The sequence below is a fragment of the Cariama cristata genome, unplaced genomic scaffold, assembly GCF_000690535.1.
Source record: "Cariama cristata isolate BGI_N322 unplaced genomic scaffold, ASM69053v1 scaffold16238, whole genome shotgun sequence".
Taxonomy (NCBI): domain Eukaryota; kingdom Metazoa; phylum Chordata; class Aves; order Cariamiformes; family Cariamidae; genus Cariama; species Cariama cristata.
The window spans coordinates 1-25,917 of record NW_009631805.1 but is presented as its reverse complement, the minus strand read 5'-3'; the positions used below and the strand labels follow the sequence as shown (position 1 = coordinate 25,917).

The following is a 25,917-nucleotide window of genomic DNA, read 5'->3' as shown; positions in this document are numbered from 1 at the left end:
TCCCTGCATGTCTTGCATTTTTGTCTTCGGTTGGGATCATAGAAGCACAGCCTGTTAAGAATCTGGAGAGGCAACATGGACAGTGCTAAGGTAGACTGAGCTGTGCCATTGACAGATTGGCCCATTTTGGTTCAACAAGCTGTTGAAATAGCCTCCGTTTGAACAAAAGCTAGTCTTCTTTCTATATAGCATTTACAGTTTTGAAGTTAACTTTTTAAGCAGCAAGTGTGAATGAATATTAAAAATGTGTAGAAAAAAATTCACTGGAGCTCATGTTAGAAAAAGAGTGGACTGAGCTTGCTGTTCTTGTCAGAAGATTCATGACAATGAGATAGAAGTACCTGAGGAGCGATATCTTGTCTCCTTATCCTTGGAAAAAGTGCCAGTTCAGATCTTTTTTTTGAAAAGAAACAACATCAGCATGAGGAGCCCTTTTCCTCTGTGGGAAACCTCCCAACAGATATGGGTCTTTCAAGCATATGATTTGGAAGGGTCTGTAAGACTCGATTGCTGATAAGTATTTCACTATCTCTTAGGAAAGCCTGCCTTCTCTGCCCATTCACAAAGCTTATTTCAATTGTTCTCTTACTTGCCTTCAAATTTTTAGCCCTTAGTGTTTCTAATTATATTTTCTTCTCAACTGCACAAATGCATTACATTTTCCTCATAACTGCAGAGAATTAAAACCTTACTGGTGATTATGTGTTTGAATTGAAAGTGACTCATGTGGAGTCCCAACACATGTATGAGTCAGGCTGCTGTGTATAGGAGCGATGACATTACGGATGATTTCTTTTTAGTGAAGATGTCATTTAATACATAAACTTTGCAAAATTAAAACTAACCTGATGTCAATTTTTGAAGCCCTTGAGACTAGCATCTCGGCCACCTGTTGCCTGCTGAGTTTAAGCCTCTAAACTGAAAAGCTGTTCTCTAAAAATAGCTAAGTTGTGCATTGTGCCCTGAGGGTCAACAGAAGAGATTCCAGCTTTAAAAAGATGTTCTGGACTCTTTTGTTGAAAGCAATAGAATGTATTCTCAACTAAGTACGTAAATACTTAACCAATCAACTCCCATGAGTGCAGATCGGAATTACAAAGGCTAATACTTGCACTTCAGGTTGACGGTTGACATGTATATCATCCTGACCTAAAATATGGATTCATAGTATTTAAGTACACGGTATGAGAATATAACTTGGGACTTTCAAAAAACGTAGGAAAAATGGGCAGGAGGAAAAACATTGTTATCAAGAGAATGAGTTTGGCCAGGGGAGAAGAGTGAGAGAGTACTTCCGTTCCTTAAAAACCTCAATGATTCTGAGAAAAGCTTGCTTTTAAAACTTTTCCATGTGAAAGAAGGTATGTTGTTATAAACAAATTATTCCGCCTAATCCTTATAGTTTTTTTCTCCCATCTTATTGAGAAATCATTGTGGATGTAGCTATGCATTAGTGGGTAAGTGTGTAAAATCTGTGTAACCTTCTACTGATAAGTTTAATGGTGTTTAGTTCAGATTGACAGAGTTTTATATCCTCTCTATTCCCCTCTTCCCTCCCTCTGCCCCCCAAAAAAGCTGTACTTAGTTGGGCATATCTTTCTATTCAGAAATACACAAAGTGTAGATTTTTGATGCTGTATGTTCCCTTTTAATGAAATTAAGAATATTTTGGGTTTTTTAATCCATACACCTATACCAGATCAAAGAGGAGTAGTTTTCTATCCCTATTTTTGTTAATCCTGTAGATTTCCCTATACAAAACAAATTATTTTCTACATTTTAAGATGAAATTTTCATGTCTAAGTTAATATGAAAAGGCAAGTTTATAATTCAAGGTAACTATAAAAATTAAGTATTTTGTTCTTTTTCTATGTTAAGACCAAAAGGAAAAGCTGATGCAAGAGAACAAAGACCTGCAGTTATGCTGCCTGGAACATAAGCAACAACTAGATGAACTGAAAAATCACATGAAGCTTTTGACCAAGGTGAACTCTATTTCTGTTTAGCATATGAGCAAAAAAACCCCCACCATTCTGTGTTTTATGCATAGTGCAAATACTTCTTGAAGGTAAAAGAATAAAGAAATATAATAGTGTTTGTTTATTCATGATATCAAGAAAAATGTCATGTCTAGTGAGAATGCATCTTGTTATTCTGAATGTATTTCTTCAATATTCATTCATATCTGATAACACCTTTTCATTAAGTATTTCTCTTTCAGGAAAATTATATTGATGTGACAGAACTCAGTGAAGCCCTCTCACTTATAAAGGTAACTTACAAAGAATAAGCATATGAGGGGTTGGAACTAGGTGATCTTTAAGGTCCCTTCCAACCCAAACCATTCTGTTTTTGTTTTGTTTTTTTTTTTTTTTTTAAAAACTCTTAGTTGACCATTACATGTTTTCTGCACAATGCATGGGATTTTCAGGAGCTGAATTATTTGTGCATCTTTTATAGTTAATGCTTCAAGCTCATATGTGTGCTTTTGTCATTTTTCAGTTACAGTGAAGCAGAAGGGAAGATGCAAAAATAGCCAGGATGAAATCTAGATTTATGTAGATAATTCATTATAACGCCAAAAGTTAATTAAACCAGATTGACAAAAACTTACTTTTTCTCAGTTAAATACCTTATACCATCTTGTTGTTCTTCATATAATGTTTATTTTAAAAAAACATTTTTGTTTATTAATACTATAATTTATGGGAGCATACTATAAACATGGAAGTTCTAAAATGTGGTACAGCAATGATTGGCAACCTCTCTTTGTTTATTAAAACAAGAAAACAAAAATACCCAGAAGACATTCTATTTTTTTTCTTTTGCACATAAGTTGTAATTTTATTCTTTACAGCAATATTGAAAATGAAGTGAGGGCAGGGGGAAGAAATCAGTGAAAAGATAAGTTCTCATTAAGTTTCCAGTGTTCCAGTGACTAACATTTTATTTTCTTGATGAAGTGTTCACTGTAAATAGAATCTTTTTCTGCTACTGAAATGCAAATAATAATTCTATAATGATAATGAAAAAAAGAAAGAAAAAGAAAAGCAACACTTAGATGAAACTTAAAACCCAAGTATTAATAATGGAAGTGGAGTAGACTTGAGAATAATAATTCAGATTTTGTACATTCACTGAAGCAGGATTATTAATTATATTAAAGGCAAGTATATTAAGGGTTTTGTATTTTTGCTGGATAGACAGGAGTGATTACTTCTGAATATCTCGGACATTTTAATTGGTTGCTGGTAATCACGAGATAACATTACTGAATACAATCCTAACACTTACTGGTCTACCTCATTCCTATTCTTTTTTTGAGTTACCACATGCTCAAAATTTACAAAATTATGCTTCTTGTTCCAAAATTATTTCCCAGTGTTACATTTAACCAGACAGAAATATATCCAAATATTTTGCAAAAGTTTGTTCTAATAATTTTTCAAATTTGCTCCAGGTTCGAAAGCAGCAGAAGAATGGGGACCTTATGTTTTTGGAAAAAGTAGAAGATGATATCCATAAGAATTTAGAACGCTCCATGCGCGAGCTGCAATTAGCACATGAGGAAACAGTGCAAGAACTTGAAAAGACAAGGAGTATGTTAATTTTGCAGCACAAAATTAACAAAGATTACCAGGTACTAAACTATACTCACAGTGGAAAATAACCGGATAATAACATTTTAACACTTGTAGCACTGAACTTGTCATAATTAAGACTTGCAAATTCAGCAACAAAGCTAGTCTGTTTATAGGTAACCTAACAGAAGATTTGCTGTTGTTGAAAGTATTGTTTAAAAAAACATGAGATCCAAGTGACTATAACTTTAGCCTTTTAACTCACCCTGATCAGAGCCCTCAAACCATGCTTTCTTGGGATTATCTCTGAGCTCTTATCAGGTCCTCACAGGAAAAATAGTAAGTGTACATATCAAATAAGCTTCATTTTAGACAACACTCTGCTTTTACTCTCTTGTGCTGGATTATTTCAGATCATATTTGACTTTTCATTCAATTAATCTAAGTTTAAAATAACAGAATCTTTAAAGAAACTATTAGGAACGTTATCCTCAAAGAATAGCTAGTCTGTTTTTCTTAATGTTTTTAGATTTTGCTGAAATTCAAACTGATTGCTATATTACTGAATTAAAAATTGCTGCTATTTTTGTGTACTCTAAGTGTTCTTTCCTCAACTCTAACTGTATTTTAATTTGTAGCCAAAAGCATATGCAGCATCAGTGCAGACAAACCTCAAAAGTCCTTTTCACATGCAAATTTTTTTCAGACTGAACTAGAAACAGTGACACAAAAGATGGAAAGTCTACAGAAAGACTATGAGTTACAACTGGAACACTCTGTCCACCTTCTTGATATTAGAGCTACACGCATCAGAAAACTAGAAGGTATCTTTAAAGTATATTCTTATTTAATTTTTTTAATATTTTATCTCTTGCAAATTATTCTTGTAAATTTGTTCTTCAGTTGAAACACTTTTCTATTCTTAAAACTAGTAAAAAGGTCAGTTCTTTTATGGAAAATTACCTGTGTGCTCTTCCATTGACTTCATCATTTAAGTTATTAATAAAACAAAATTCAACAAAGCATTTTATGCTGCAGCTATTGCTGAACAAGAATAAAACTACCAAACTTAGTATTTTTTTTAATAAATCATACATTTATGTTCAACCTTTTATTTTGCTGTCCTATCATTACATAATCATTTTAGGTCTTGCTAAAAATTTCAAAGTCACGGTATAATATACTGACAGAATATTTCAACATTAATGAATTTCAAATGCTGTTTTAACAGCTTTAGTGTGTAAAAGATGCATAGGAAGCCTGAAACAGGATACCTTACAAACCCCAATGTCATAACAATTTTCATGTGTTGTCTCTAAGTTGCATCCCCTGTACTAAAGGACGGCATGATGGTTTATGTCCTAATTCTGTAAGCACATATTTTGATTTGTTCACCATTTACCACCTGTGACGCCGGTCAACATATAAAGGTCTTTGCTGATAGTTCTGTCCACTCAGGATACTACAGAGGTTAAAAGTCAGATGTATTCTTTCTTTCCCTGGCAAATTTAATTCGGCCTTACAAAAATATGTATCTTAAGTCTCTGCTACATTTGCATAGTGATACTTACTTTGATCATTGCATAAAACTTCTGAATTTTTGCTTGTTTAACTCTCTTGTAATCTGTTATTAGTTGTAAGGGACCTGGGTCTATTTTTGTGTATATTGAAGCAGCTCCATTGTGGAGGTATTCTTGATTGTTGTCAGTGTGCTAAACGAGCAGTAGATGTATGATTTTAAATGTGTGATTTCTTTTTGGTAACCCCTTTAAGAAAGTTACGTTGTTAATATAATTGAATTATGCTTTTTTCCTCTCTACTCAGTCGTTAATTATATTTGATTTTTAAACAAGACAGTCATATTGTAGCTCTATTTTATTTTATTTGTTGCAGCCCAACTAAGAGATACTGTCTATGGCACAAAACGACCTAAGTCCAGACCAGAAATATTGACGGGTGATCCAGTGGATGAATTAAATGAACCTTTACGTATAGAAAGAGGAGAGAACCTTTTTGAAATTCATATTAGCAAAGTGATCTTCTCTTCTGGAGCCCTGCATGCTTTTGGTGACCATGAACCTGCAACTTTTTGTACTTATGGATTCTATGATTTTGAACTTCAGATAACCCCAGTAGTTTATGGACATACCCCATCGTATGACTTCACTTCTCAGTATCTTGTGCAGGCTGATGACTGCTTCTTGCACTATATACAGCGAAACAGTATCACACTTGAGGTTCATTGTTCATATGGCACAGATTATGAAACAGTTGCTACATGTCAGCTGAAGTTCCATGAAGTCTTGGAAAACAATGGGAAGATCTATGGCACAGCAAGTTTAGTTGGTAATTAACATGTCAAAAATTTTTCTGTTTGATGCAGGATTGTAAGTGACAATTAAGTAATGTGTATTTGGCCAACAATGAATTTGTGTATTAATATTTCAAAAGAAAAAAAGAAAACACACAAAGCATTTACACAACATGGTATTTCCTAGTGGATGTGCAGTATGTTCTGGTGATTCTGCCAGCAGGGGTGGGAAGGCTCTGACAGGTGCAATTTTGCCCAGAATGGCTGAGGACAAAGATGGTGTTAATACAGTGATCCTGAAGTAAGTAACTTTAGAAGTATGTGACATGCTGGAAATGGTATTAGAGAATCTTGTCTGAAAATAGCAAGTGATTCTTTGTCCTGTATAAAGATTACTTGCAAAGTGTTACTACTACACACGTAATGAATTTTAATGAAATATAGTATCATCTTACTCAACAGACTTGTACAAAAACAACATGGAGAAAAGTAATTAGAGCAGTGTACTTGATTCCATTGTAGTACAATTCATACATTAGAATTCATGTGTACTGTAGAGAAGATATTTTAAAATAACTGATAGTCTTTTTCATTTTGCTTTTTTATTTTATATATTGTTAATTATGGTTTGGTATTATTCTATTTTTGCATGTACAATTTCTCTGTTTGGCACAATATACATTAAAACCAAAAATATTTCTGCATTATAAGGCTATCAAACATCAGTGTTTTGTATTTGGCCCAAGTATCATAATTATATCCCCTCATTCCTTACCAATAAATAAAGGAAGAAATGATTACAGTGGTTGTAATTTAAACTGGTCAGTCAGAAGTCTTCATATAATGGTTGAGGCATCAAAAAAAGGTGCGAATGATGGTGATTACAGTTAATAATATTTCATAAATAGCATAATCTCTAGGTTTTGTGGTTTTTTTCTTTTAATTTAATTCAGTATTTTAAAATAATTTTAAGATATCCAGGAGAAACCTTTTTTAAGAAGTACTTAATATTCCATGGTGCTTGCTTTTTCTTTTGGAAGTATTTTGTCAGATCAGTATATTTAGAGACCTCTGACTGCCTGCTTTTGTAAAAAAAGTCTGATTTAATAAGCCATTATAAAGTGGTATTTTTGCCAGTAATTTAAACTGCATACCACTGTATGGGACATTTCCAACTGTTGACATACAAAACTGTCCTAAGCTTTATTTGCCTTAAAGAGATTAAAATAATGAACTTGACTCTATAGCTTGGACAGTAGATATTGCAGTTTACACTATGAAAAAATGGTCATGTTTTGATTTTGGGTCATACATGTAGAGCCAGGGGAGGAGTTGTTTCTAACATGAACTGCTCATCTCATGTCACAAACACTTTCATAAAGCATAGTCACAAGATAACTAATCTTTAATTTGTGGCATTTCCTAGCTTTTGATTTAAGTACTTTAATATTGAAAAGAGAATTAATACAATCCTATATGTATTTATTCCTTAGGAATCAAAGGAAACATTGAAAATTATGGTACCCTAGAATACTGGATCAGGTTACAAGTTCCTGTGGATCAAGGTATTAGTCTCTACAAAGAGAGGTCAAAGGCTCTGGGTTATATAACATCCAATTTTAGGGAACGTGAACAACCATCCCAGGTATGTTTGGGTTTGTACTTCATAGTTTTGATAGAATAAACAGTTCAAAATTACTTTTTCAGTACAAATAGTTTACTTAACGTTTTAATTTGTTCAAGGTAAACAAAGTTAAGGGTTCTTGAACTGGAAAATATCTTTAGCAGTTGAATGACATCTTTTTCATATAAAGAGATAAAGAACCAGTTGAATCATAGCTTTCCTGAAGAGACAAAGTCTTGAACTTCAGTTATTTGGTTTTACTGTAATTGTCACTAGAATATTTGAAGTTGTCATATTCAATTTTCTTATCCTGAAAGAGCTAGATTTTGTTAACATTTTGTTCTAGTACAATATTCATGAATGTTAAACCAACTGGGTGTCAGATCAGTACAACAGGTGAAGTGGTTGTTCAGAAAAGTCTCAAAGTTCTTAACGTTTGAGAAGTATGAGATTGAGATTATTTAACATTTTCTTTTTTTTTCTTAAGCTGGATAATGAAGAGAAGTTTGATAATATAATGCACTGTATAATCACATTTAAATAGGGGTCACAGAAAAAGAAGGGACTTTCAGATACCTTTAACAATTGTTTAAGAAACAAAAACAATCATGTTGAAATGTATAAATTAAAATAGAGTTTCTAACGCACAATTTTATCCATAGCTGTTTAAATTACTGTAAGTCTGGAGTAACTTTAATGTTTTATATTATTCCATAATGTAAACTTATACTAGAATCTCAATGGATTCCATGATGTAATCTGAGAAGTATGTTTAGTGTATGAATTCTGTTAAAGGTCAGTGTAGGCATTTTCAGAATAACTTTGTGTTTGATAACATTGTAACATTTGCTTTAAATCTGACTTTTGAAAGAATCAAAGGTATTTTTAACTAACTCACAGTATCTGACCATTGTTAAATGCCAAAATCCGTTATTTAGTTTTCTCTTATTTTTTGATTAAGTTGCTTCTAGCAGTGTTATCAATCCAAACACACTTGAAAGGTAAGGCATGTGGAACACAGCATTTTGTTGTAATTATTGTAAAATTGCAAATTCAAACATGGCAACTGAAATATACTGATTATACAGGAGAAAATAAAATAGGAAAAATGGTAGAAATTAAGAACAGCTTCTATAAAGCTGTTTGAAACACTGCAGTTTTCAGAAATGTTTCATGTCAGAAACTAAGTCATAGAGCTGTAACAGACTGTTACATTATGTTAAGGGTTCTGTCAATCTGCAACTGCAAAAGTAGCTTCAGTTGTACATTCCAAAATTTAAGCTTTCACTAGTTAAACATACATATAAAATTTACTGTCCTGTATAGCAGCAGAAATCGTGGAAACATGAACTGTACATAAACTGCTATAAATTTTTTTTTCCAATTCCATATGTAGCCAGAAATAGTAGTCGTAAGGTTGCAAACTGGCATGTTTGGTTTTCTCATTAACTATTTCAGTGTATATTATTTAATCAAAATATTTAACATTTTATCACACAAAATCAAATTGATACAGGTTTCCCCATATACCAGAGGACAGAACTCTGGCTTCCACAAGCAAGATAATTATATACAATTAATGAAAATAGGTGTGACATATTACAGTGAAAAAGGAGAACCTTTTGAGATCAGTATAAATGAGGATTACTCATTTAAGATAGTCATGTTATTTGTTTTCTTCTTAATCTTTAATTTTTATTAAAATGAATTTCCCAGTTTGCCAACTATTGGTTCCACAGTATGTACAAGGCATGCTGATAGGTAATGCAAAAAATTTGTGTTATCATTGAGTTTTTTAATTTACTTCAAACATTTATTATTAGTCTTCACATGCTGATTTATTATTTTTGTAAATTGTTTATGTAGATGAAGTTTTTGGAGGAAGAAAAAAACAGAGGAATCTGTGGTGCAATTTTAATTAATGAAGAGCACATATTTAAAAGGGGCTACAGTTATAAAAATTTCTTGACACAGAATAGCTGTCAAGATCAGAATCCTTAATTTTAAAGTCGCACTAGATATGAATCACTCTTAAAACTATTACCTTCACTGCTTTGTAGATAATCAAATGACAAGGCAATCATAAAACTTTAGAAGAATTAAGCAAACAATCACAGACCTGTAAGGGTTAACCTCTTATTTCCTTATACCAACAACCCAAGATAGATGTTGAATTTAAAGAACAAGTGATACTTTGATATATAAAATTAAACAGTAGTTGGAGTGTCATTGAAAGTTATTTGTTTTATTTTATATAGTTCTTAGAGTTCACCAAGATAAGAATTCTAATGTTTTTAATTTAACTTCTTTTTCATTTAAAGCAACAGATACTGAGAACTGCCCAAGTCAGCACTTCAACAGATGGCAATTTAAATGAACTCCACGTTACAATAAAATGTTGTAACAATCTACAGTCCCAAAAAAAACATCTTCAGCCAAATCCTTATGTTGTCTACAAGTTTTTTGATTTTGCAGACCATGATACTCCCATCATCCCTAGCAGCAACAACCCACAAATAGATGACCATATGTATTTCCAAGTGCCAATGAATGCAGATTTAGACCGATACCTAAAATTAGAATCCTTAACCTTTTATGTATTTGACGATGCTGAAACGGAAGAAGGTGCTTATGTAGGGTTTTTTAAGCCAGTGTGCCTCTTATTTCTTTAGCACAAAACAGATCTATCTCAGGTAAGAATTAGACATCTTTAAACTTAACAAAATCTTCACTTTCTGTTTCATATCTCTTTAAATCTCTTTAAGACCAAAACTAAAGAAAGGCTTTTCAGAAGGGTCTGGACAGACTGGATTGACAGGCCAAGGCCAATTGTATGAGATTCAACAAGGCCAAGTGCCAGGTCCTGCACTTGGGTCACAACAACCCAATGCAATGCTACAGGCTTGGGGGGGAGTGAATGGAAAGCTACCCGGCCAAAAAGGCCCTGGAGGTGTTGGTCGACAGCTGGCTGAACATGAGCTGGCAGCGTGGCCAGTAGCATCCTGGCTTATATCAGCAATAGTGTGGCCAGCAGGACTAGGGAAGTGATTGTTCCCCTGTACTCGGCACTGGTGAGGCCACACCTCAAATACTGTGTTCAGTTTTGTGCCCCTCGCTACAAGAGAGACATTGAGGTGCTGGAGCATTGTCCAAAGAAGGGCAACGAAGCTGGTAAAGGGTCTGGATCACAAGTCTGAGAAGCAGCTGAGGGAACTGGGGAGATTTAGCCTGGAGAAAGGGAGGCTCAGGAGAAACCTTATCGCTTTCTGCAACTATGTAAAAGGAGGTTGCAGCGAGGTGGGAGTCGGTCTATTTTCCCAAGTAACAAGACACAGGATGAGAGTAAATGACCTCAAGTTGCACCAGGGAAGGTTTAGATTGGATATTTGGAAGAATTTCTTCACCGAAAGGGCTGTCAAGCATTGGAAGAGGCTGTCCAAGGAAGTGGTTGAGTCGCCATCCCTGAAAGTATTTAAAAGACTTGTAGATGTGGCCCTTAGGGACATGGTTTAGCGGTGGACTTGGCAGTGTTAAGTTTATGGTTGGACTTGGTGATCTTAAAGGTCTTTTCCAACCTAAATGATTCCATGATTCTAAAAACCAGTATCATTCATCTACTGTTCTTGTCTGACAGAATTTTAAACACCAATGAAATCCTGGAAAGAAATTTTGCATCTCAGTGTTACTTAAGTCATGGCTAGTGAAAAGTCCGTGTCAGAGCTCTGAAGCTGATGAATGATTTCTTTTAAATATAAACATTAAACTTCAAACACTAGAGACAGAAAAGACCAAGGGAGAGAAAAAGTTTCAAATATCTCCTTTTCATGAAGACAGTACTAACAGAATGTTCCAGCATTGTTGCATTTTAACTCAAATTTTAAAGTGGTGTTTCTTTTGCGATTATCCATCAACTGCATTAGATATGAACAGTATGCCTGTACCTTACAGGGTGGATTGCAATAGTTGTGTTTTTTTTCCCCTCATGACATTTTCTGAGATTTACGAGAAAGAAGTAAATATTTTCTTTAAAATCCACAAGTAAAAAAAAAAATAAAAATCGAAGGAACCTGGTGTACAAATATTCATTTATCATAGTCCTAACAAGGATGAAAACTCTTTTAAATCCTTTTTTTTCTCTACATTAGCCCAGATATGGAATAATTATGATTTGATAAATAATTATAATTGGAATGAAGTGTCACTCTAGCACTGGCTAAATTTAATTGCTAATCAATTGTTGATGTTTTCTTTTTTGTTAGCATTTTAGTAATCTGTTTGCATCTGTCTTTTACCACTGTTTTTTTGCCTTGAGAAGCCTACCAAATTTACTAGTTATATTTCTCACCCTACTATATTAGGAGTATATTTCATTATTAGGTAAAAGGCCCTGTTAGTCTTAACATCAGATGGGAAAGGGTGACTGAAACCTGACTTTCAAAATGTACTGCTTTCATACCTGACAAGATATCAGTGAAACAAAAATAGTAGGTATCTTGAAATAATACTGCGGGAAGGGGGATGAGCGGAAATCAAGTGTTTCTCTCTGATTCAAAAGTAACCTGGAAATATTTGATATCTTCTTTTTCTGGTCCTTTTTTTATGTTCTAATGATAAAAAATGTTTCCTGGCATATCCATACTTTCTCCTACCTCCTTTTTTTCTGGTGTTATGCTACTTCTTTTTTTCAGGACTGATATGCTAATTTAAAATATGATTTCTTTCTGTGCATGGCTTCATTTGTTTCTTATTAGTTTCCTTTTCTAGTTTTGGCTAATGTACACTTACAATAAATTAGAAAATTGACATAAGAAATCAGCCTCTTGGGGGTAAAAATACCAAATCAAGAGCTATGCTTGGAATCTTAGAATCATTGTTGACTGGAACTCCTGATATGATCTAGTCCAACCTCCTGATGTAGTTAGAGCAAGTTGCTCAGGACTTTGCCAAGTTAAGTTTTTAATATCTCAAAGGACAGAGAATCTAGCACCTGTCTAGTCAACCTATTCCAATGTTTGATCACCCTCGTAATGAAAACCTTTTCCTTACAGAGCTGGGATTTCCTGTGCTCCAACTTGTGCCTGTTGGCTGTCCTTCTTCTGCTATGCACCTCTGGTTCTGTCTTTTTCTCACCCTCCTGTTAGGTGACCATAAGATCCCCTCTGAGCCTCCTCTTCTGAAGGTTGAACAAATCACTTCTTTCAGCCTCTTCTATATTATGTGCTCCAGTGCCCTGAAGCTCTCTGTAGTCCTCCACTGGACCTGCTCCAGAATGTCCATGTCTGTTTTGTGCTGGAGAGGCCAAAACTGGACACAATATTCCAGATGCCATCTCATCAGTGTCTGATAGAGAAAGTATGAAACTTCCCTGGACCTGCTTGACTGCATTCTTGCTAATACAGGCCAGGGGGACAGTTGGCATTCTTTGCTGCAAAGACACAACTTGGCTGGCTTATATTATTTTTGCTGAACAGGTCCTGCTCTTTTTCTGCAAGGCTGCTTGTGGCCAGTCAACCCTCAGCCCTGTACTGCTACTTGAGCCTATTCCTGGGCCAATGTAGGACTTTGCATTTGCTTTTGTTGAACTTCATGGGGTTTCTGGCAGCCCTTTTTTCTACTGTGTGAATGGCAGCCCTGCATTCAGTGCAACTGCTCCCTGCAAATTGATTTCAGTTACAAATTTACTATGGTGTTTATAATATAAAAGCTGCTTAATGATTATTTCATTGTCAACTATAAGACATTCATGAAAATTTTAAGATATAGTTCTATAATTATCCCATATAAATGGTTAATAGAAAATTCACAAGTGAATTTAGGGTGTTTCTTTTTCAATAAAGATTTAGCAATTTGCATTTTTTTTAAACCCTTATATTTTTCTTAACAAAAGTTAGTATTAGTAAAACATGGAAATGTTTTAGTTAGATATTTTGAAAGATGTCAATAAGAATTAGTTATCTGGTATTGGATTATCTGAGAAACCTGCAGGACATCTTGAATGAACATAGTAATCCAGTCCCTTCTAAATCCTGTCTTTTTGAACATCCACAGTGTCATATTGGATATATTTGGATCTACAAAACAGAATGTTTTGACACTATTTAGCTTCTAAAATGAAGACTGTTAAGTTCCTTAATTCCTGAATGTTATTCAGTTTTGCATTGCTTTTTCTTTTATATGTATAGAATAAGATAATTTAGACAAGGTTTGCATTTTGCTTTCAGGTACTTTTGAAATAACAAATTCTGAAAGACATACTATGGGTACCATCACAGTTCAGTTAGAGTGGAAGTTTGTCTACCTACCACCAAGTGGATCAACAATGGCTGCAGACTTAGTGAATTACACTCAAAATAAGAAATCAATGGCAACTAAATTACTAGCAGAGGAAAAAACCCAAGCTCCAGCCCGGTCTCCTTTGACTTCATCAGTGACTGTAAGTAATGTAACAAACTCACAGAAGTTAAGAGATATAAAAGACCTATTACAGCAAGTCATTTAATTCTTCCCTGATGACCAGGATTTGTCCTTACTGTAAAATAATGCATAGTACAAATACTTCATATAACCACCGTCTTTGACTTCCTTTGGGAAGTGAAATCCTTCTTGTGTCCAAAACTTTTTTCAAGTCTTTTAGAATGGTAGATAACTGGTTAGCAAAAGGGAGGGGAGAAAAGGGAGGAGAAATAATAAACATTAAACGTCTTCCCTATAAATTTAGTGCTTATTAATTCTCTTTCCAATGTATATGTCCTACATAAAATATAGTCTTATGCTTGTGCAACTTCAGGACTACGGTTGAAATTTATGACATCCATAAATCAACTATTGTTTCTGTGGTCTCTTAGAAACTCAGACAGAACTCAGTCAGTTGGGGTAGCTCTGAGTCAAAAGAATTCTCAAGCAACCAGACCCAAGCTATATGAAGAAATACATAGGTGTATCTGCACCACACTCTGTTATTCGGTGCCTTGAGCATGGTGCTAAGACACCCAATAGCTTCTTGAAAATCACCCCTAAATTAAAAGTAGTGTAAGGATTTTTTTGTGTGTGTATAAAATCAGTGGAAATGGAGGATAATTTCTACCTTCAAGAGAGTAAAGCATGAAGAGTAATAAACCGCTTTTTCTTTATTATTTTTCGTCTTTTGTATTATAACATCATGACAGAAATATTTCTGGATCATTTTGTTAATTTTGCAACTATTAGTAGTCTCTCTTCTGTTTCTGTGTTAAAATTCTTCAAAGGGAGTGGCATAAGGAAAGTTGTCAAAGATATGGATGGTAAGCCTACAGAACAAGAAAAGACATCAAGCACTCCATAAAAGATAATAATAAATCATTCTGCCACATATATGATACCACTGACTTCAATCCTACAATGACTTCTCACCTGGAACTCACATTGCATTCCACAGATGTTCTGTAGAGTTTTATACCCATTTGTGGCTGAATTCTGAAACGCATCTCCATTTGGGGGTGGGGTTGCTTATTCAAACAACATCTATATCATTTTGCCTGTTTGGAATTGAATTTAGTGCAGTTAGATTTGTCTTTGAGAAAAATTAGTATCCCTCAAAATTTACTGTAAAATAAGATGGTTAGAATATGGCAATAAATGGTCTTCAACTATATTTGTTTTATTACAGAAACCAACACCCAAACAAAGGCAGCGTGAAACTCAAACAAAGAAGAAATTATCTTTTCTGGGTCTTAGTACAATACAGATGGCAGTAAGTTTTAAGTATTTTGCTTATGCATGTTGGAGCTAGAAAGGCTACTTATGTCTCAGTATGGACAATTCATAGAACTAATAACCGAAAACACTCAATTACTTTAGCAGGACAAGACTGTGATGTCCCAGGCAATGAATGATAGCATAGTACTGCATACAGGTAGAGGATAAAATACACAGATTTTTGTGTGACTCCCTCAGAATTGCTTGCTATCCTCCACAGTTTACAAGCTTCAACTTTCATAGACTATGGGCAGATTCTAACAGGATCTATCAGCTGTCTCTGCACTGTGTTTCTCAGTTCTCTGGGTTATTAATTAAAGTGTCTTTGTACAATGTACCACTTGCACAGATATTTAAATGGCTCTACAGAAACCAGCTTGATTCTAACAGATCCTGAGTATTGTACTTGTTGGATACACAATTTGACACAGTTCAGAGTCACCTCTTAAACAGGGTTTATCAGCTGAGATTACACATGCTGTGAAAACAATTACACTTCTCAACTTGGGATGCATTATCATGTGTGCATCCTTTTCAGACTCTAGGAGAGTCTGTATGCAATTAACTGAAACATATCTGCTCTATGGTGTAAGTTTTCGTTTGATCTTAAATAATCTGCCTTCAGAGAACTAAGAACAGGCTGTATTTACTCTTTTAATTAAATTGAGTAAGTTAAAGTAGATTCTTTAACAGCTAATTATAAAATGTTTTGGGTATTATTATTAGTTAATAATATTATGTTGCATTAATTAATTAAAAAGTAGCTATGATAATTTTTTCCCATTTGTAAATGCCTTGATTGGGTTTTATTTTTGAAATTTTAACATCAGTTTTCAATTCACAGGTTCTTCTGCTGTTGTTTAGTTTACCATGACAAGAACTTTGTTTTGAGCCATATGGTATAGGCTGGAAATAAGAATTAAGTCAATCTCTTGTATTTATTAACTTTTTTTAAAAAAGTCAAATGTTGGTGAGATCAAATCTTTTGAGAGTTTAGATATGGAAAACTGAAGTGTTAGCCATATAGTTACACACACAACATATCTTCACCTTCCAAACAATAACTTCTCAAAGTTCAACAATTTTTCTCAAACTAGGTTTTTCTAAGGGAAACAGCTACTTGATCTCCATCAGAAGTCTTCCTTACTGAGTGGGCAACTCCCCTAGCTCCCCAAGCCTCACTATCTGGTTAGAGACAAAAGTACTGTTAGAACTAAATAATGAAATAGCTGAGGCTTCTCTGATGTCTAAATCTTGTGGTGAAATGGCAAGAGAGTGTCCGTGCAAAAGAATGAATTAGAAGTTCAACAGATTAAAACTGTACAGGAACAGTCTGTTTCATTTTCCTCTGCATTTTCTGAATAGCAGAGAATCTCGTTCTTGGGTATTAATGTGACACATGCCGAAGCAAATAGTTGTTTTCAGAAAAGGACCCTCACTGAAAAGTAGGATGAATGGCTTGACTCATCCAAACCGTTTGTAAGAATTGTCCAGGTAGAAGCTATAGCAGAGGATAGAAGCAGTAATGCTAATGCAGGGAAGCAAAGGTGGACATAATTTCCTGTCCAAGTGCTTCTCCACTGGAAAATTTATACCTACTTCTGTGTATTACTTGTCTACTATATGTTAAAGGGTTCCTCCTATTTTCCCCATAACTTAGGACTCTGTTGTTGAAAATGACATAGAACTTGCACAGACGATGAAGGCTTCAAAAGTTCCAAGTGTTTCAGAGGTATGAGATTATAGAGGTTTTGCAATTTTATATAATATATTGCATTTGAATTCCACATGTATGTTACTTCTTCAAAAATCAAACTATGGTAAAGTAAGATCTCAAAAACTTCTCTGAAATATGAAAAAAGTGATTCCTTATGATGACAGTCTTCTTTTTTTCAGCCATTAGAAAAGGAGGAATATCTCTACTTATTTCCTTGTATGTTTGGATGAAGTTTATTTTGTGTTCCCTCCAAAAATTACCATTCTATAGCAGAGGGAAATGGAGAAGAAATAGAGTAACTTTGGAATATTGTTAAATATGTAGCATTCCAAGGAGAAGAAAAATATTAGATATTGTAATTTGTAATGGTCCAATTGGTTGTGAAAGTAAGTTGTGGCAGATTGGCAAACTGTAGTTTCTAGTGGTATAACACAACATTTAATCACTGACTTTTCCTTTCCCTTTTCTACTTTTAAGCTCATCTAGGGCTTTGATTGAGAAGTTAAGTCTCCCTTTGTCCACAAGTAGAATAACCAAAAAGTATTCTCTCTCTGAAAATTTTATCCACAAAATGCAACTCTGTCACTAAAGGAATTGAAAAGAATGGCCAAACATTGTGTAAAACACAGTGGTTCTGACACATCTATGCCAAGGAGGAGCATAAGAGACATAAAGTCAGTTTTCTATTACTTGAAAACTTCAAGGATAGAAGTTTCTTTATAGAATAAGACTCCTAAGTGTTTGTTAGGATTGCTTTGCTTGGTGTGGCTCCAAATGTGTTAGAATAGAAATAACTCTTCAGCTCCAGTTTTGAAAAATCTAGATGATCTGTGGACAGCTCATGGATTCTGAGGGTGGGAGGTGATGCATCAGTATCTCTGTGGAAAATTCAATCCTGGAGGAGAGTTGTTGGATAATAAAAAATGCACAGGTCTCCACTAGGTTTCCATGGAAGATGCCATGTCTCTAATGTTATATCCATTGATGAGGTATTATTCTATGTAATTGTACTCAAAAAGAAAGAAGGGAATAAGATTACTTTACTTCAGAGTAAGTTATGCACTGAAGATGTTTTACTTTAGATAACACATTTGTATTTTGTAGCAAAGCCGATTCTTTTTTATATGATTTTAGTTTACTTTTAAAACAGAAAATATTGTGTAATTTAAGTTATAAAATTGCCAACTGAGTAAGGTGGTGGTGGTTTTGGGGTTGTTTTGTTTTGTTTTTTTAATTTGGTCTTGTAGAACTGAAAGAGCTGAAATATAAATTAATCTGGAAATCTAACAGGCTGTATAGATGTTGACAGGTACCAAATGATTATAATAGTTATGTTTTCACAAATATACATCATTAGAGAATTGTCTTTCTACTGTATCAATTATTTGTTACTGCAGTTCACAACTTCTCATTGTTTCCTGCACAGCATAAGCAATATAATTGTTTAAAGGCTTTGTGTAATGAATGTGAGCCATGACTCTTCAAGTTTTGAACTTTAGTAACTTGTACTATTCAAGGAGTGTTATAAAGACTGTAAGTTTATCTATTTTTATATAGCATGTGGTACATAAGGTTAAACAAGAAAGACTAGCAAATGATAAGGTGAAGGAGATGGCTGAAGAAATTCAACAGGAAAAAGAAGACCTCTCAAATTTACCAGAGAAGCCGTTGACTGACCTAAGCTCAGTTACCTCTGGAGATAAGACAGAAATAACTGAAGAATTGGAACCGGAAGGTAGAATTCATTTTTGTGAATAAATAACTGTATTTTCTTAATAAATCTGTGTCTCTTTCCGTTTTCTTATGCATTTCTTACTAGCAGTGGGAGCTGCCTCATTATGAGAAGCTTCATGACAGAAATGATATTCTGGTGTACTTTATAGCTGAAACTGGGTGGTGGATATGGTGGTGTTATTTTCTTCCCAAATGGAAACTGTATTGTAATTGAATGCAAAAATCTGGTATCTGACCTAGATTCATAAAATATTAAAAGAAAACCTGGCTTCTATTTTAAATGTCTTTATATTCTCCCTTAGAACTATGCTGTTCTAAAGACTATTTTAATGAATATGCTCCTTTTGTCTGCAGATAACAGCCAATGCTGATACTGGAAATTCTTTCAGACAGTGAGAGGGATAGTATGTCTTATCACATCTGTGACATAAAGTTGTTAGAGGCAGATTTATTTAAAGATTATAAAAGCCAGGTCATCCTATTCCACCTCTGAGCTTAAACTGTTTATCGTTGAAATAAACCAAGTCCACGATACCAAGTTTAAAGTAAAAGCACAAGCAGGATGCTGAAATTTTGTGTTCAGTTGTTTGCAGCTTCTGCATAAGAATTCATTAGAAAAAATGGAAAAACATCATGTTGAATCCCTGTTGTGTTTATAAGTAATTCACTCCAGAGAAAAAAGGCCTGAATGCTTTAGAAAATAATCCACCTGCATACAGAACTACTTCTTTTTAACAAAATAAGTACGTTATTCTTTACATGTGCATGGTGTTAAACACAGTCAGAGGAAATCCACAAATTCAGGCCATATTCTTATATAAAGCTAACTGTTGTTCATACTTCAGTTCATCACAGGACTTACATCATTCCAGTCAACAACTTTCATCTAGGAAAAATTACTATTTTTTTTAGAAAATTGGAAAAAAATACAGTTTAGATTACTGTAAAGGTCATTGATTTGCCAGTGTTAATCTTCTGCAAGGAAGAGATTTACCTGGCACTTACACTTAATTTATTAGAAAAACAAATATATTGCTATCAGGTTTCTTAGCAAGTCTCGGACTACAAATACAGGAGGTTTTAACTACATTGTTTTTGGTTTTTTTTCAGATAAAGATAGTAGACAAGAAAATGATGCCGTTGAGTCAATAATAACTGACAGTGATGACTGTATTGTTTCAAGTTCAGTATCCAAGAATATTAAACTGGTGAGTCAGAGTATTTGTGGCAGTTATTTGGTAAGTCTAAGAAAAATATTTTAAGCCCAACGTCCTCTAAGAGTAGCTTTGCTATATCTAAGGTCAGATTGTAAGGCATTTTCAACAAATGTATGTTTTCCTATTTCTGGTTCAAATAGACACCTTTTCACAGAAAAAAAGAAAAGTTTACCTGACCATATTGTGCATGTGATTTATGGGTGTTTTGTTAATGGGGAAATTTGTTGTCATCTTTCCATTATTGTCATACACACTTTGAAGTAGACATTTCTAATTAGTTTCAATCTGAATTCAAATTTTAGTCTTGCACAAAATCTCCCTAACAAAATATAACTATTGTAATGTGGATGTCTAAAGAACTTAGTCTTGTTCAGTCCTACCTGTTGCCTTTATGTGCCTATATGGTTTTCTCCTTCTTCCAGTGCTTTCTGAGGAAGGGGAGGATAATTTCACTTGTGAAGGCCTGAAGTAAATCTACAGTGCTTAGCTACCTACTGTTTTTCATCCCAGTATGTTGACTTGATTGAATGTTGTTAAAATGGCAATTGCATAAGCTTGAGGTTGTTAATAACATGAAAACTTTGCGTATATTTTCTAGTTCATGCACACAGATTTCTTTTTGTTCCTGACTTCCCAACAGTTTTAGAACTGAACATGAGCTTTCAGTAAAGTTTGTACATGTACAGTATCCAATCACTTCATTGTACTTCTTTTTCTATTATTATTTGTGGGCACGTACAGTAATGATATTCTCTTGACTTGTTCTTAAAACCAACAATTAATGAGTATAAAGTCGTATATACGAAATAACACAGCATAACACAAATTTGGAAAATTTACTTTGAATGGCATTTCAATAGTATAATTCTCTAAAAAATAAGAACATTTCATACTTTTACATCTACCATTGATTGAACAATCTTAAAAAATATAAAACTGCACTTAAAATTGATTATAATACTTCTAACAGTTAATACTTCTCGGGCCTTTCTTGGCCTCCTTTTAAAGGACCAGGGGTGTGCTCTTATATCCTATCAGTCTTAACTTTTTTAATGCTCTGCGATGTGATAATCTAGAGGTAGTCTGATGATTTTTTTTTTTTTTAATCCTTTTTTCAAGGCTTTGTGACATCTTACAAACTAACTAGCAACAAGAAGCAATGCTTCATATGAGAAATACTGCTCCTTTTTTTTTTTAAGTTTTAGAAGGGACTTAGAAATGCTGTCACTTGTATTAACACTTATATATGATGCAGAAAGATACAGAAGGTACTTTTGAAGACAAAAGTGCATTGTTCATATGTAAAATGTTAAAAAATTGTTGCACCTGTAATTTTGAGAATTAAAATGACTGCTACTCATCACCATTAAGTCAAATTATTATACAGTTGATTATACATTTCTAGTCATCTTGTGTTTTATTTTATCAAAATTATTTAAGAATGCTTCTGAGAAGATTTTGAGTGTAGATTCATTTCAAGTTCATCAATTTCTCTCTCTCTCCATTGATCTGTTCCTCTGGTAACAAAGTGCACGTTCAAGAAGGGTAGATAAGACAACAAAAGTTATAAACTATTAAGGCAACATGTTTGATACGAATTGGTTTTTAAAAATAGGGATTGGTATATTTGAAATCTTGGGTTAATTACAACATGTGAAAATTGTGATTGAATTTGTATTTTTGTAAGATTAAAAATCACTACCTTTTATCTTTTGAGATAAATATCCTGCTGGTAATCAAACACCGTAAATAAGACTTGTCATTTTTAGAGATCGTTATGCTAATTATCCTATAAATCTGAGTTGTATGTGAAACTGTTTAAGCTATTTAAGATCATACTGTTTCTTTTTTGCATGTTGCAAATTAGACAGTTCATGGTTCTTTCCTAGATATGTTGATCATAAAGGATATCTAACAGATTTTCCAGTACTTAGCTGTACCACTTGCTTCTTTCTCTTTTCTTCTTGTCTATGATGTATAATTAATCATAGATTACTTCATTTTGTTTCATTTCATTTACAACATTTATGAGCTTCACTTTGTCGGTATGAAATGCTTGTCCCCTTCTTTCCTTTCCAAAGTGGCGTAATTAGTGTTAGCATCTTTTTTAACAGGCTACATAAAGTTTAGTGGCTGGATTAAATCAAGTTATTAACATAATGTGCTATACAATTTGCCCCTATCTCTTTTCGTTTCCAGTACATCAAAGTGCCACAGAGTGCCAGTGTAATTGGGCCTTGCTAGCTTGTCAGGTTCAGTCAGGCTGATGGCTGCTGCTTTTACTAAAAAGCTTCCAGGCATGATAATTAATAGAGAAAAGAAGTCTGAGAAATGTAAAAGTTTGGACAGTTCTCTATGAATATTTCATACATTTGAATAATCAGAAGTTAACATTATCAATTTGATGTATAATACATTGATTAAAAGCCTTGTTTCAGATCCTCAAAATAGACATCAAAACTGGAAATTTGCATTTCCTTTGGCATGGTCGTTATATTTTTTTCAAAAAAAATATTTTTTTAAAAAAAACCTTTCTCTTCCATTCCCTCCTCCCTTTCACCCCTATGTCTACACTGTATCCTTACAGGAGATAATATAGCATTCAATTATCACAATAAAATTTACTGCCGTCAGCTTCCAAGTTGTCTTAAAATGTACCTATAAGGCAATTACTGGCAAAACCAATTTATTTGGTGATGGTTCTGTTTTTTCTATAGGTGTGTTTACACCTCTCTTTTGTTGCAGATACTGTGAGTGCATTATCTGTCATTATCAGTTCCTGTAAATTAAGATCTCAGGGTCTAATTAATTTTGACATGAAAACTTCTTTTAAACACCATTAAAAAGCAAGACCAATTGCTTGTGGTTCTGCTGGTCAGTGAAACGTGTTTGTGCAAAGGTGGAAAGATGTAAAGCATAAAGCTTACGTATAGCAAAGCAATAAATACTTTTTATTATGCCTTTTTTCTACAATTACTTGAATAATGCATTCCCTCCTATGAGAGGAATGCATTCATTGAATAAAAGAAAATTATTGGACCTTGTATTGCAATTTTAAATTTTGGTTGTCTTGATTTTTCTACATTTATTTTCTGCAGGACTTGAGTGCCTTTGGTGTACTTCAGGGAGACTTCTGAATGCTCAATGCTTTTCTTAAACTGTCTTGTTCTGTGAATATCTAATCTGAATTTAGAGAACTAAAATATTAGGTTTTCATATTACCCTGTGTTGCTGTGTTGGCTTGATTCTACTGTGCCAGTAATACTAATCCTTTATATTCTCTTAGTCTTGTCTAGATCTAACCTTAGATGCTTTGTGCTTTTTCTTCTATAAGAAACTGGGGAAGTAAAAGTGCTGCACCAGCATATTTAATAAAAAAAGAAATAAAATTAATGAAACAGAACTATCTTATCAGTGTAAGATAAAAGTAACTTATTAAAGCTTTACAGTGAGTATTTTCAAAGACTACTGATGGGTCTAAGATTAAAAAGGAGCATATAGCATTCTCCATCTTTAAGGTGTTTGTTTGCTATTATGGTCACTATTAGGCAGGAACTAACGTAAAGGAGAGAAAGTTTGAAGAATTCAGGGAAAGACCTAAGTTGTCTTTTGCCACTGATAAAGTTTGAGATGACAGTAGTTTTAATAGTCAGTACACTGAAATGTTGGATGTACAACTTCTGGTGCTTGTCAAATATACTTTGAAGTAATAATTAGAAGCATGTACTACAAGTCATTCTTCTTGATGGAAGAACTGAAAGAGGAGGGAGAAATAATACCAAAAAAAACTCAGACATGAGCTTTTAAAATTGTTCAAAACAACAGAATCATAAGTCATTAGGTAACCCATTACTTTTTAGGTAGCAAATAAAACTAATTAGCATATTAAATGAAGTAGAAAGTCAGATTTAAAGCTGAGTGCATAAGCCAACGGGAAAAGCATCAACAGGAGCTATTTTTAACTTTTTATTATTTTTTGTGGTTATGAATATGAGTGCTCCTCCGTTGCTTACTTTAGAGACTATATTTATCAGGGCTCAGTGACATGTAAGTTATGGTGACTTGATAAGTAGAAAGGAGTATTTTTCTAACTGGAGGCCTAAAAAGCAAAGGATGGGATTTGAAACTAAATTTGAATTTTGATTAGCTGTGATATATATATCACCAAGCATATTTTTTTTTCCACACTGGGTAATATGAGAGAGAATCAAATTCCATTCATTTTTGCATGTCTATATTGTCCCAACACAATACTGTAATGGTGAGGAGGACACAGTATCAAATGTTAAATGTTAAAGCTCTAAATAAAAAGAACAGCTGTATTAAAAATGTGCGATTTGATACTTTTTTTTCACTACAGATGCACTCCTAACAAATGAAAATGCTATACTGATACTTCTGCTTTCTTCCCATACTAAGGTTGTTTTTTTTCTAAAATAGATTAACTTTCAAATACAGATTTTTAAAAATTAGTTTATTTTTTAAAATCAAACCAGAAGTCTATGATCTACATATAGAAAAATACAGGCATAGATATATAGAAAAGCAGAAATCCTATTATATTTGGTTTTGTTTGGTTTTTTTACATAATACTGCTACTTATTTCATCTTATTTCTGTAACTTAGATGTTGACATGTATTAGCATACTGAAAATGTACAGAGTAAGACCTCTTTTTATCAAGAAATTTTCTGTCTTTCATGCTTATTTACTTAAGGATCATGCTTCCTTTTGAAATGAAAGGTAACTAAGTTTACAGAGCGTTTGCATTACTTAGTTGTATGACTAGCTGATACTGATGTAGCTAATTGGCTTTGAGATTTGATAAAGTTGGTATTTGTTTTTTATTTTATCTGGTGGTATAATCAGTGGTGAGTGTTTAAATACTAATAAAAATGAAGTCTCCTCTTTGAGATAGTCTGAAGTAGAGAGGGCTGTAGCTTAGATCAGGACTGTCACAATATTGCTTGTGTAGCCTTCCCCACTTCTTGAGGAAGTGGGGAGAAAATAAAACTCAGAGTTAAGCAAGTTTGTATCTCACCAGTCAGACAGCTCCAGATATATGTGCTTTTTTTGTATTTATTCATCCCTAGAAACAGTTTATCTTTAAAAGCTGTTAGTTGAGGCAATGCCACGGGCAAGTTGCAAAACCAAATCTTTTAAAACAATTCAACTTCAGCAGAAACATTGAATAATTTTATGTTTATTCTTCAGAAAGGTTGGGGGAGGCAAGCCATATTGAAGGCAAGAAAGTATATTATCTGAGTGATCAAAAGTTGTATTGTGAGCAAAGTGCAAATGTGACTTTAGGTTCCAATGTGTAGTTGTCATGGTCATGGTGGGAAAGCTTCACATCCCTCAAGAACTTAGTATTTCCTAAAATGTTTGGTGTTTTATACTGAGTTAGAAATTGTCTTTTCTGAAAAAAAAACATGCATTGATGGATGTGTTACAGATTTGCATAGAAGAGGCAATATCTAATCATTGAATTGTCTCAAGCTGTAGCAAGTCATTCATGCCTTTGATGATATTAAAGATGAATTCATGCTCTGTGATTCATTTGGACTCTGCACTAGATAAAATGGCAGCAACCAGAGGTGTACTGAATGTCACAAGTAGATTTTTTTTTTAGTGTATTCTTAATTCTAGGCAAAGCTGAAGGGATTGAATTTAACCTTCTTATGATGCTAACCTGATGCCATTGCATTCTTCTCCTAGCACAGCGCAAAACCATTTAGCATTTAGTATTCTTTAATATGTGTGTCCAATCTCTCTGTTAGAGGAAATTTCATATTATATTTTGCTTTAAATATTAAATTTAAAGACTAATTTTATTCCCATCAAAGTAGAATGGTTTGTGAGAAGTAATTGGTCATGACAAACTATCGATTTTTCACTTTAAAAATTAATTCTTATCATGTATTGGATGCTACATATATTTTCAACATGGCTACCTAATATGTATTAGTAGTGAAATATCATAGAATCATAGAATCATTA

General features: G+C 33.6%; 1 protein-coding gene across 1 annotated transcript in view; it reads left to right on the top strand.

Annotated features, from left to right (window-relative positions):
* The window catches only part of LOC104166259 (protein fantom-like), a gene marked incomplete at both ends in the record, with an annotated part of 38,863 nt that extends 18,954 nt beyond the window's left edge, over positions 1-19,909 (top strand). The window contains 13 exon segments of the mRNA XM_009706127.1: positions 1,879-1,985; positions 2,222-2,272; positions 3,461-3,640; positions 4,288-4,405; positions 5,475-5,927; positions 7,386-7,537; positions 9,838-10,161; positions 10,164-10,209; positions 13,738-13,949; positions 15,162-15,245; positions 16,911-16,982; positions 18,525-18,702; positions 19,812-19,909. Of these exon segments, the coding sequence (XP_009704429.1) occupies positions 1,879-1,985; positions 2,222-2,272; positions 3,461-3,640; positions 4,288-4,405; positions 5,475-5,927; positions 7,386-7,537; positions 9,838-10,161; positions 10,164-10,209; positions 13,738-13,949; positions 15,162-15,245; positions 16,911-16,982; positions 18,525-18,702; positions 19,812-19,909 (2,075 nt within the window).
* Between the last annotated feature and the right edge of the window lie 6,008 nt (positions 19,910-25,917).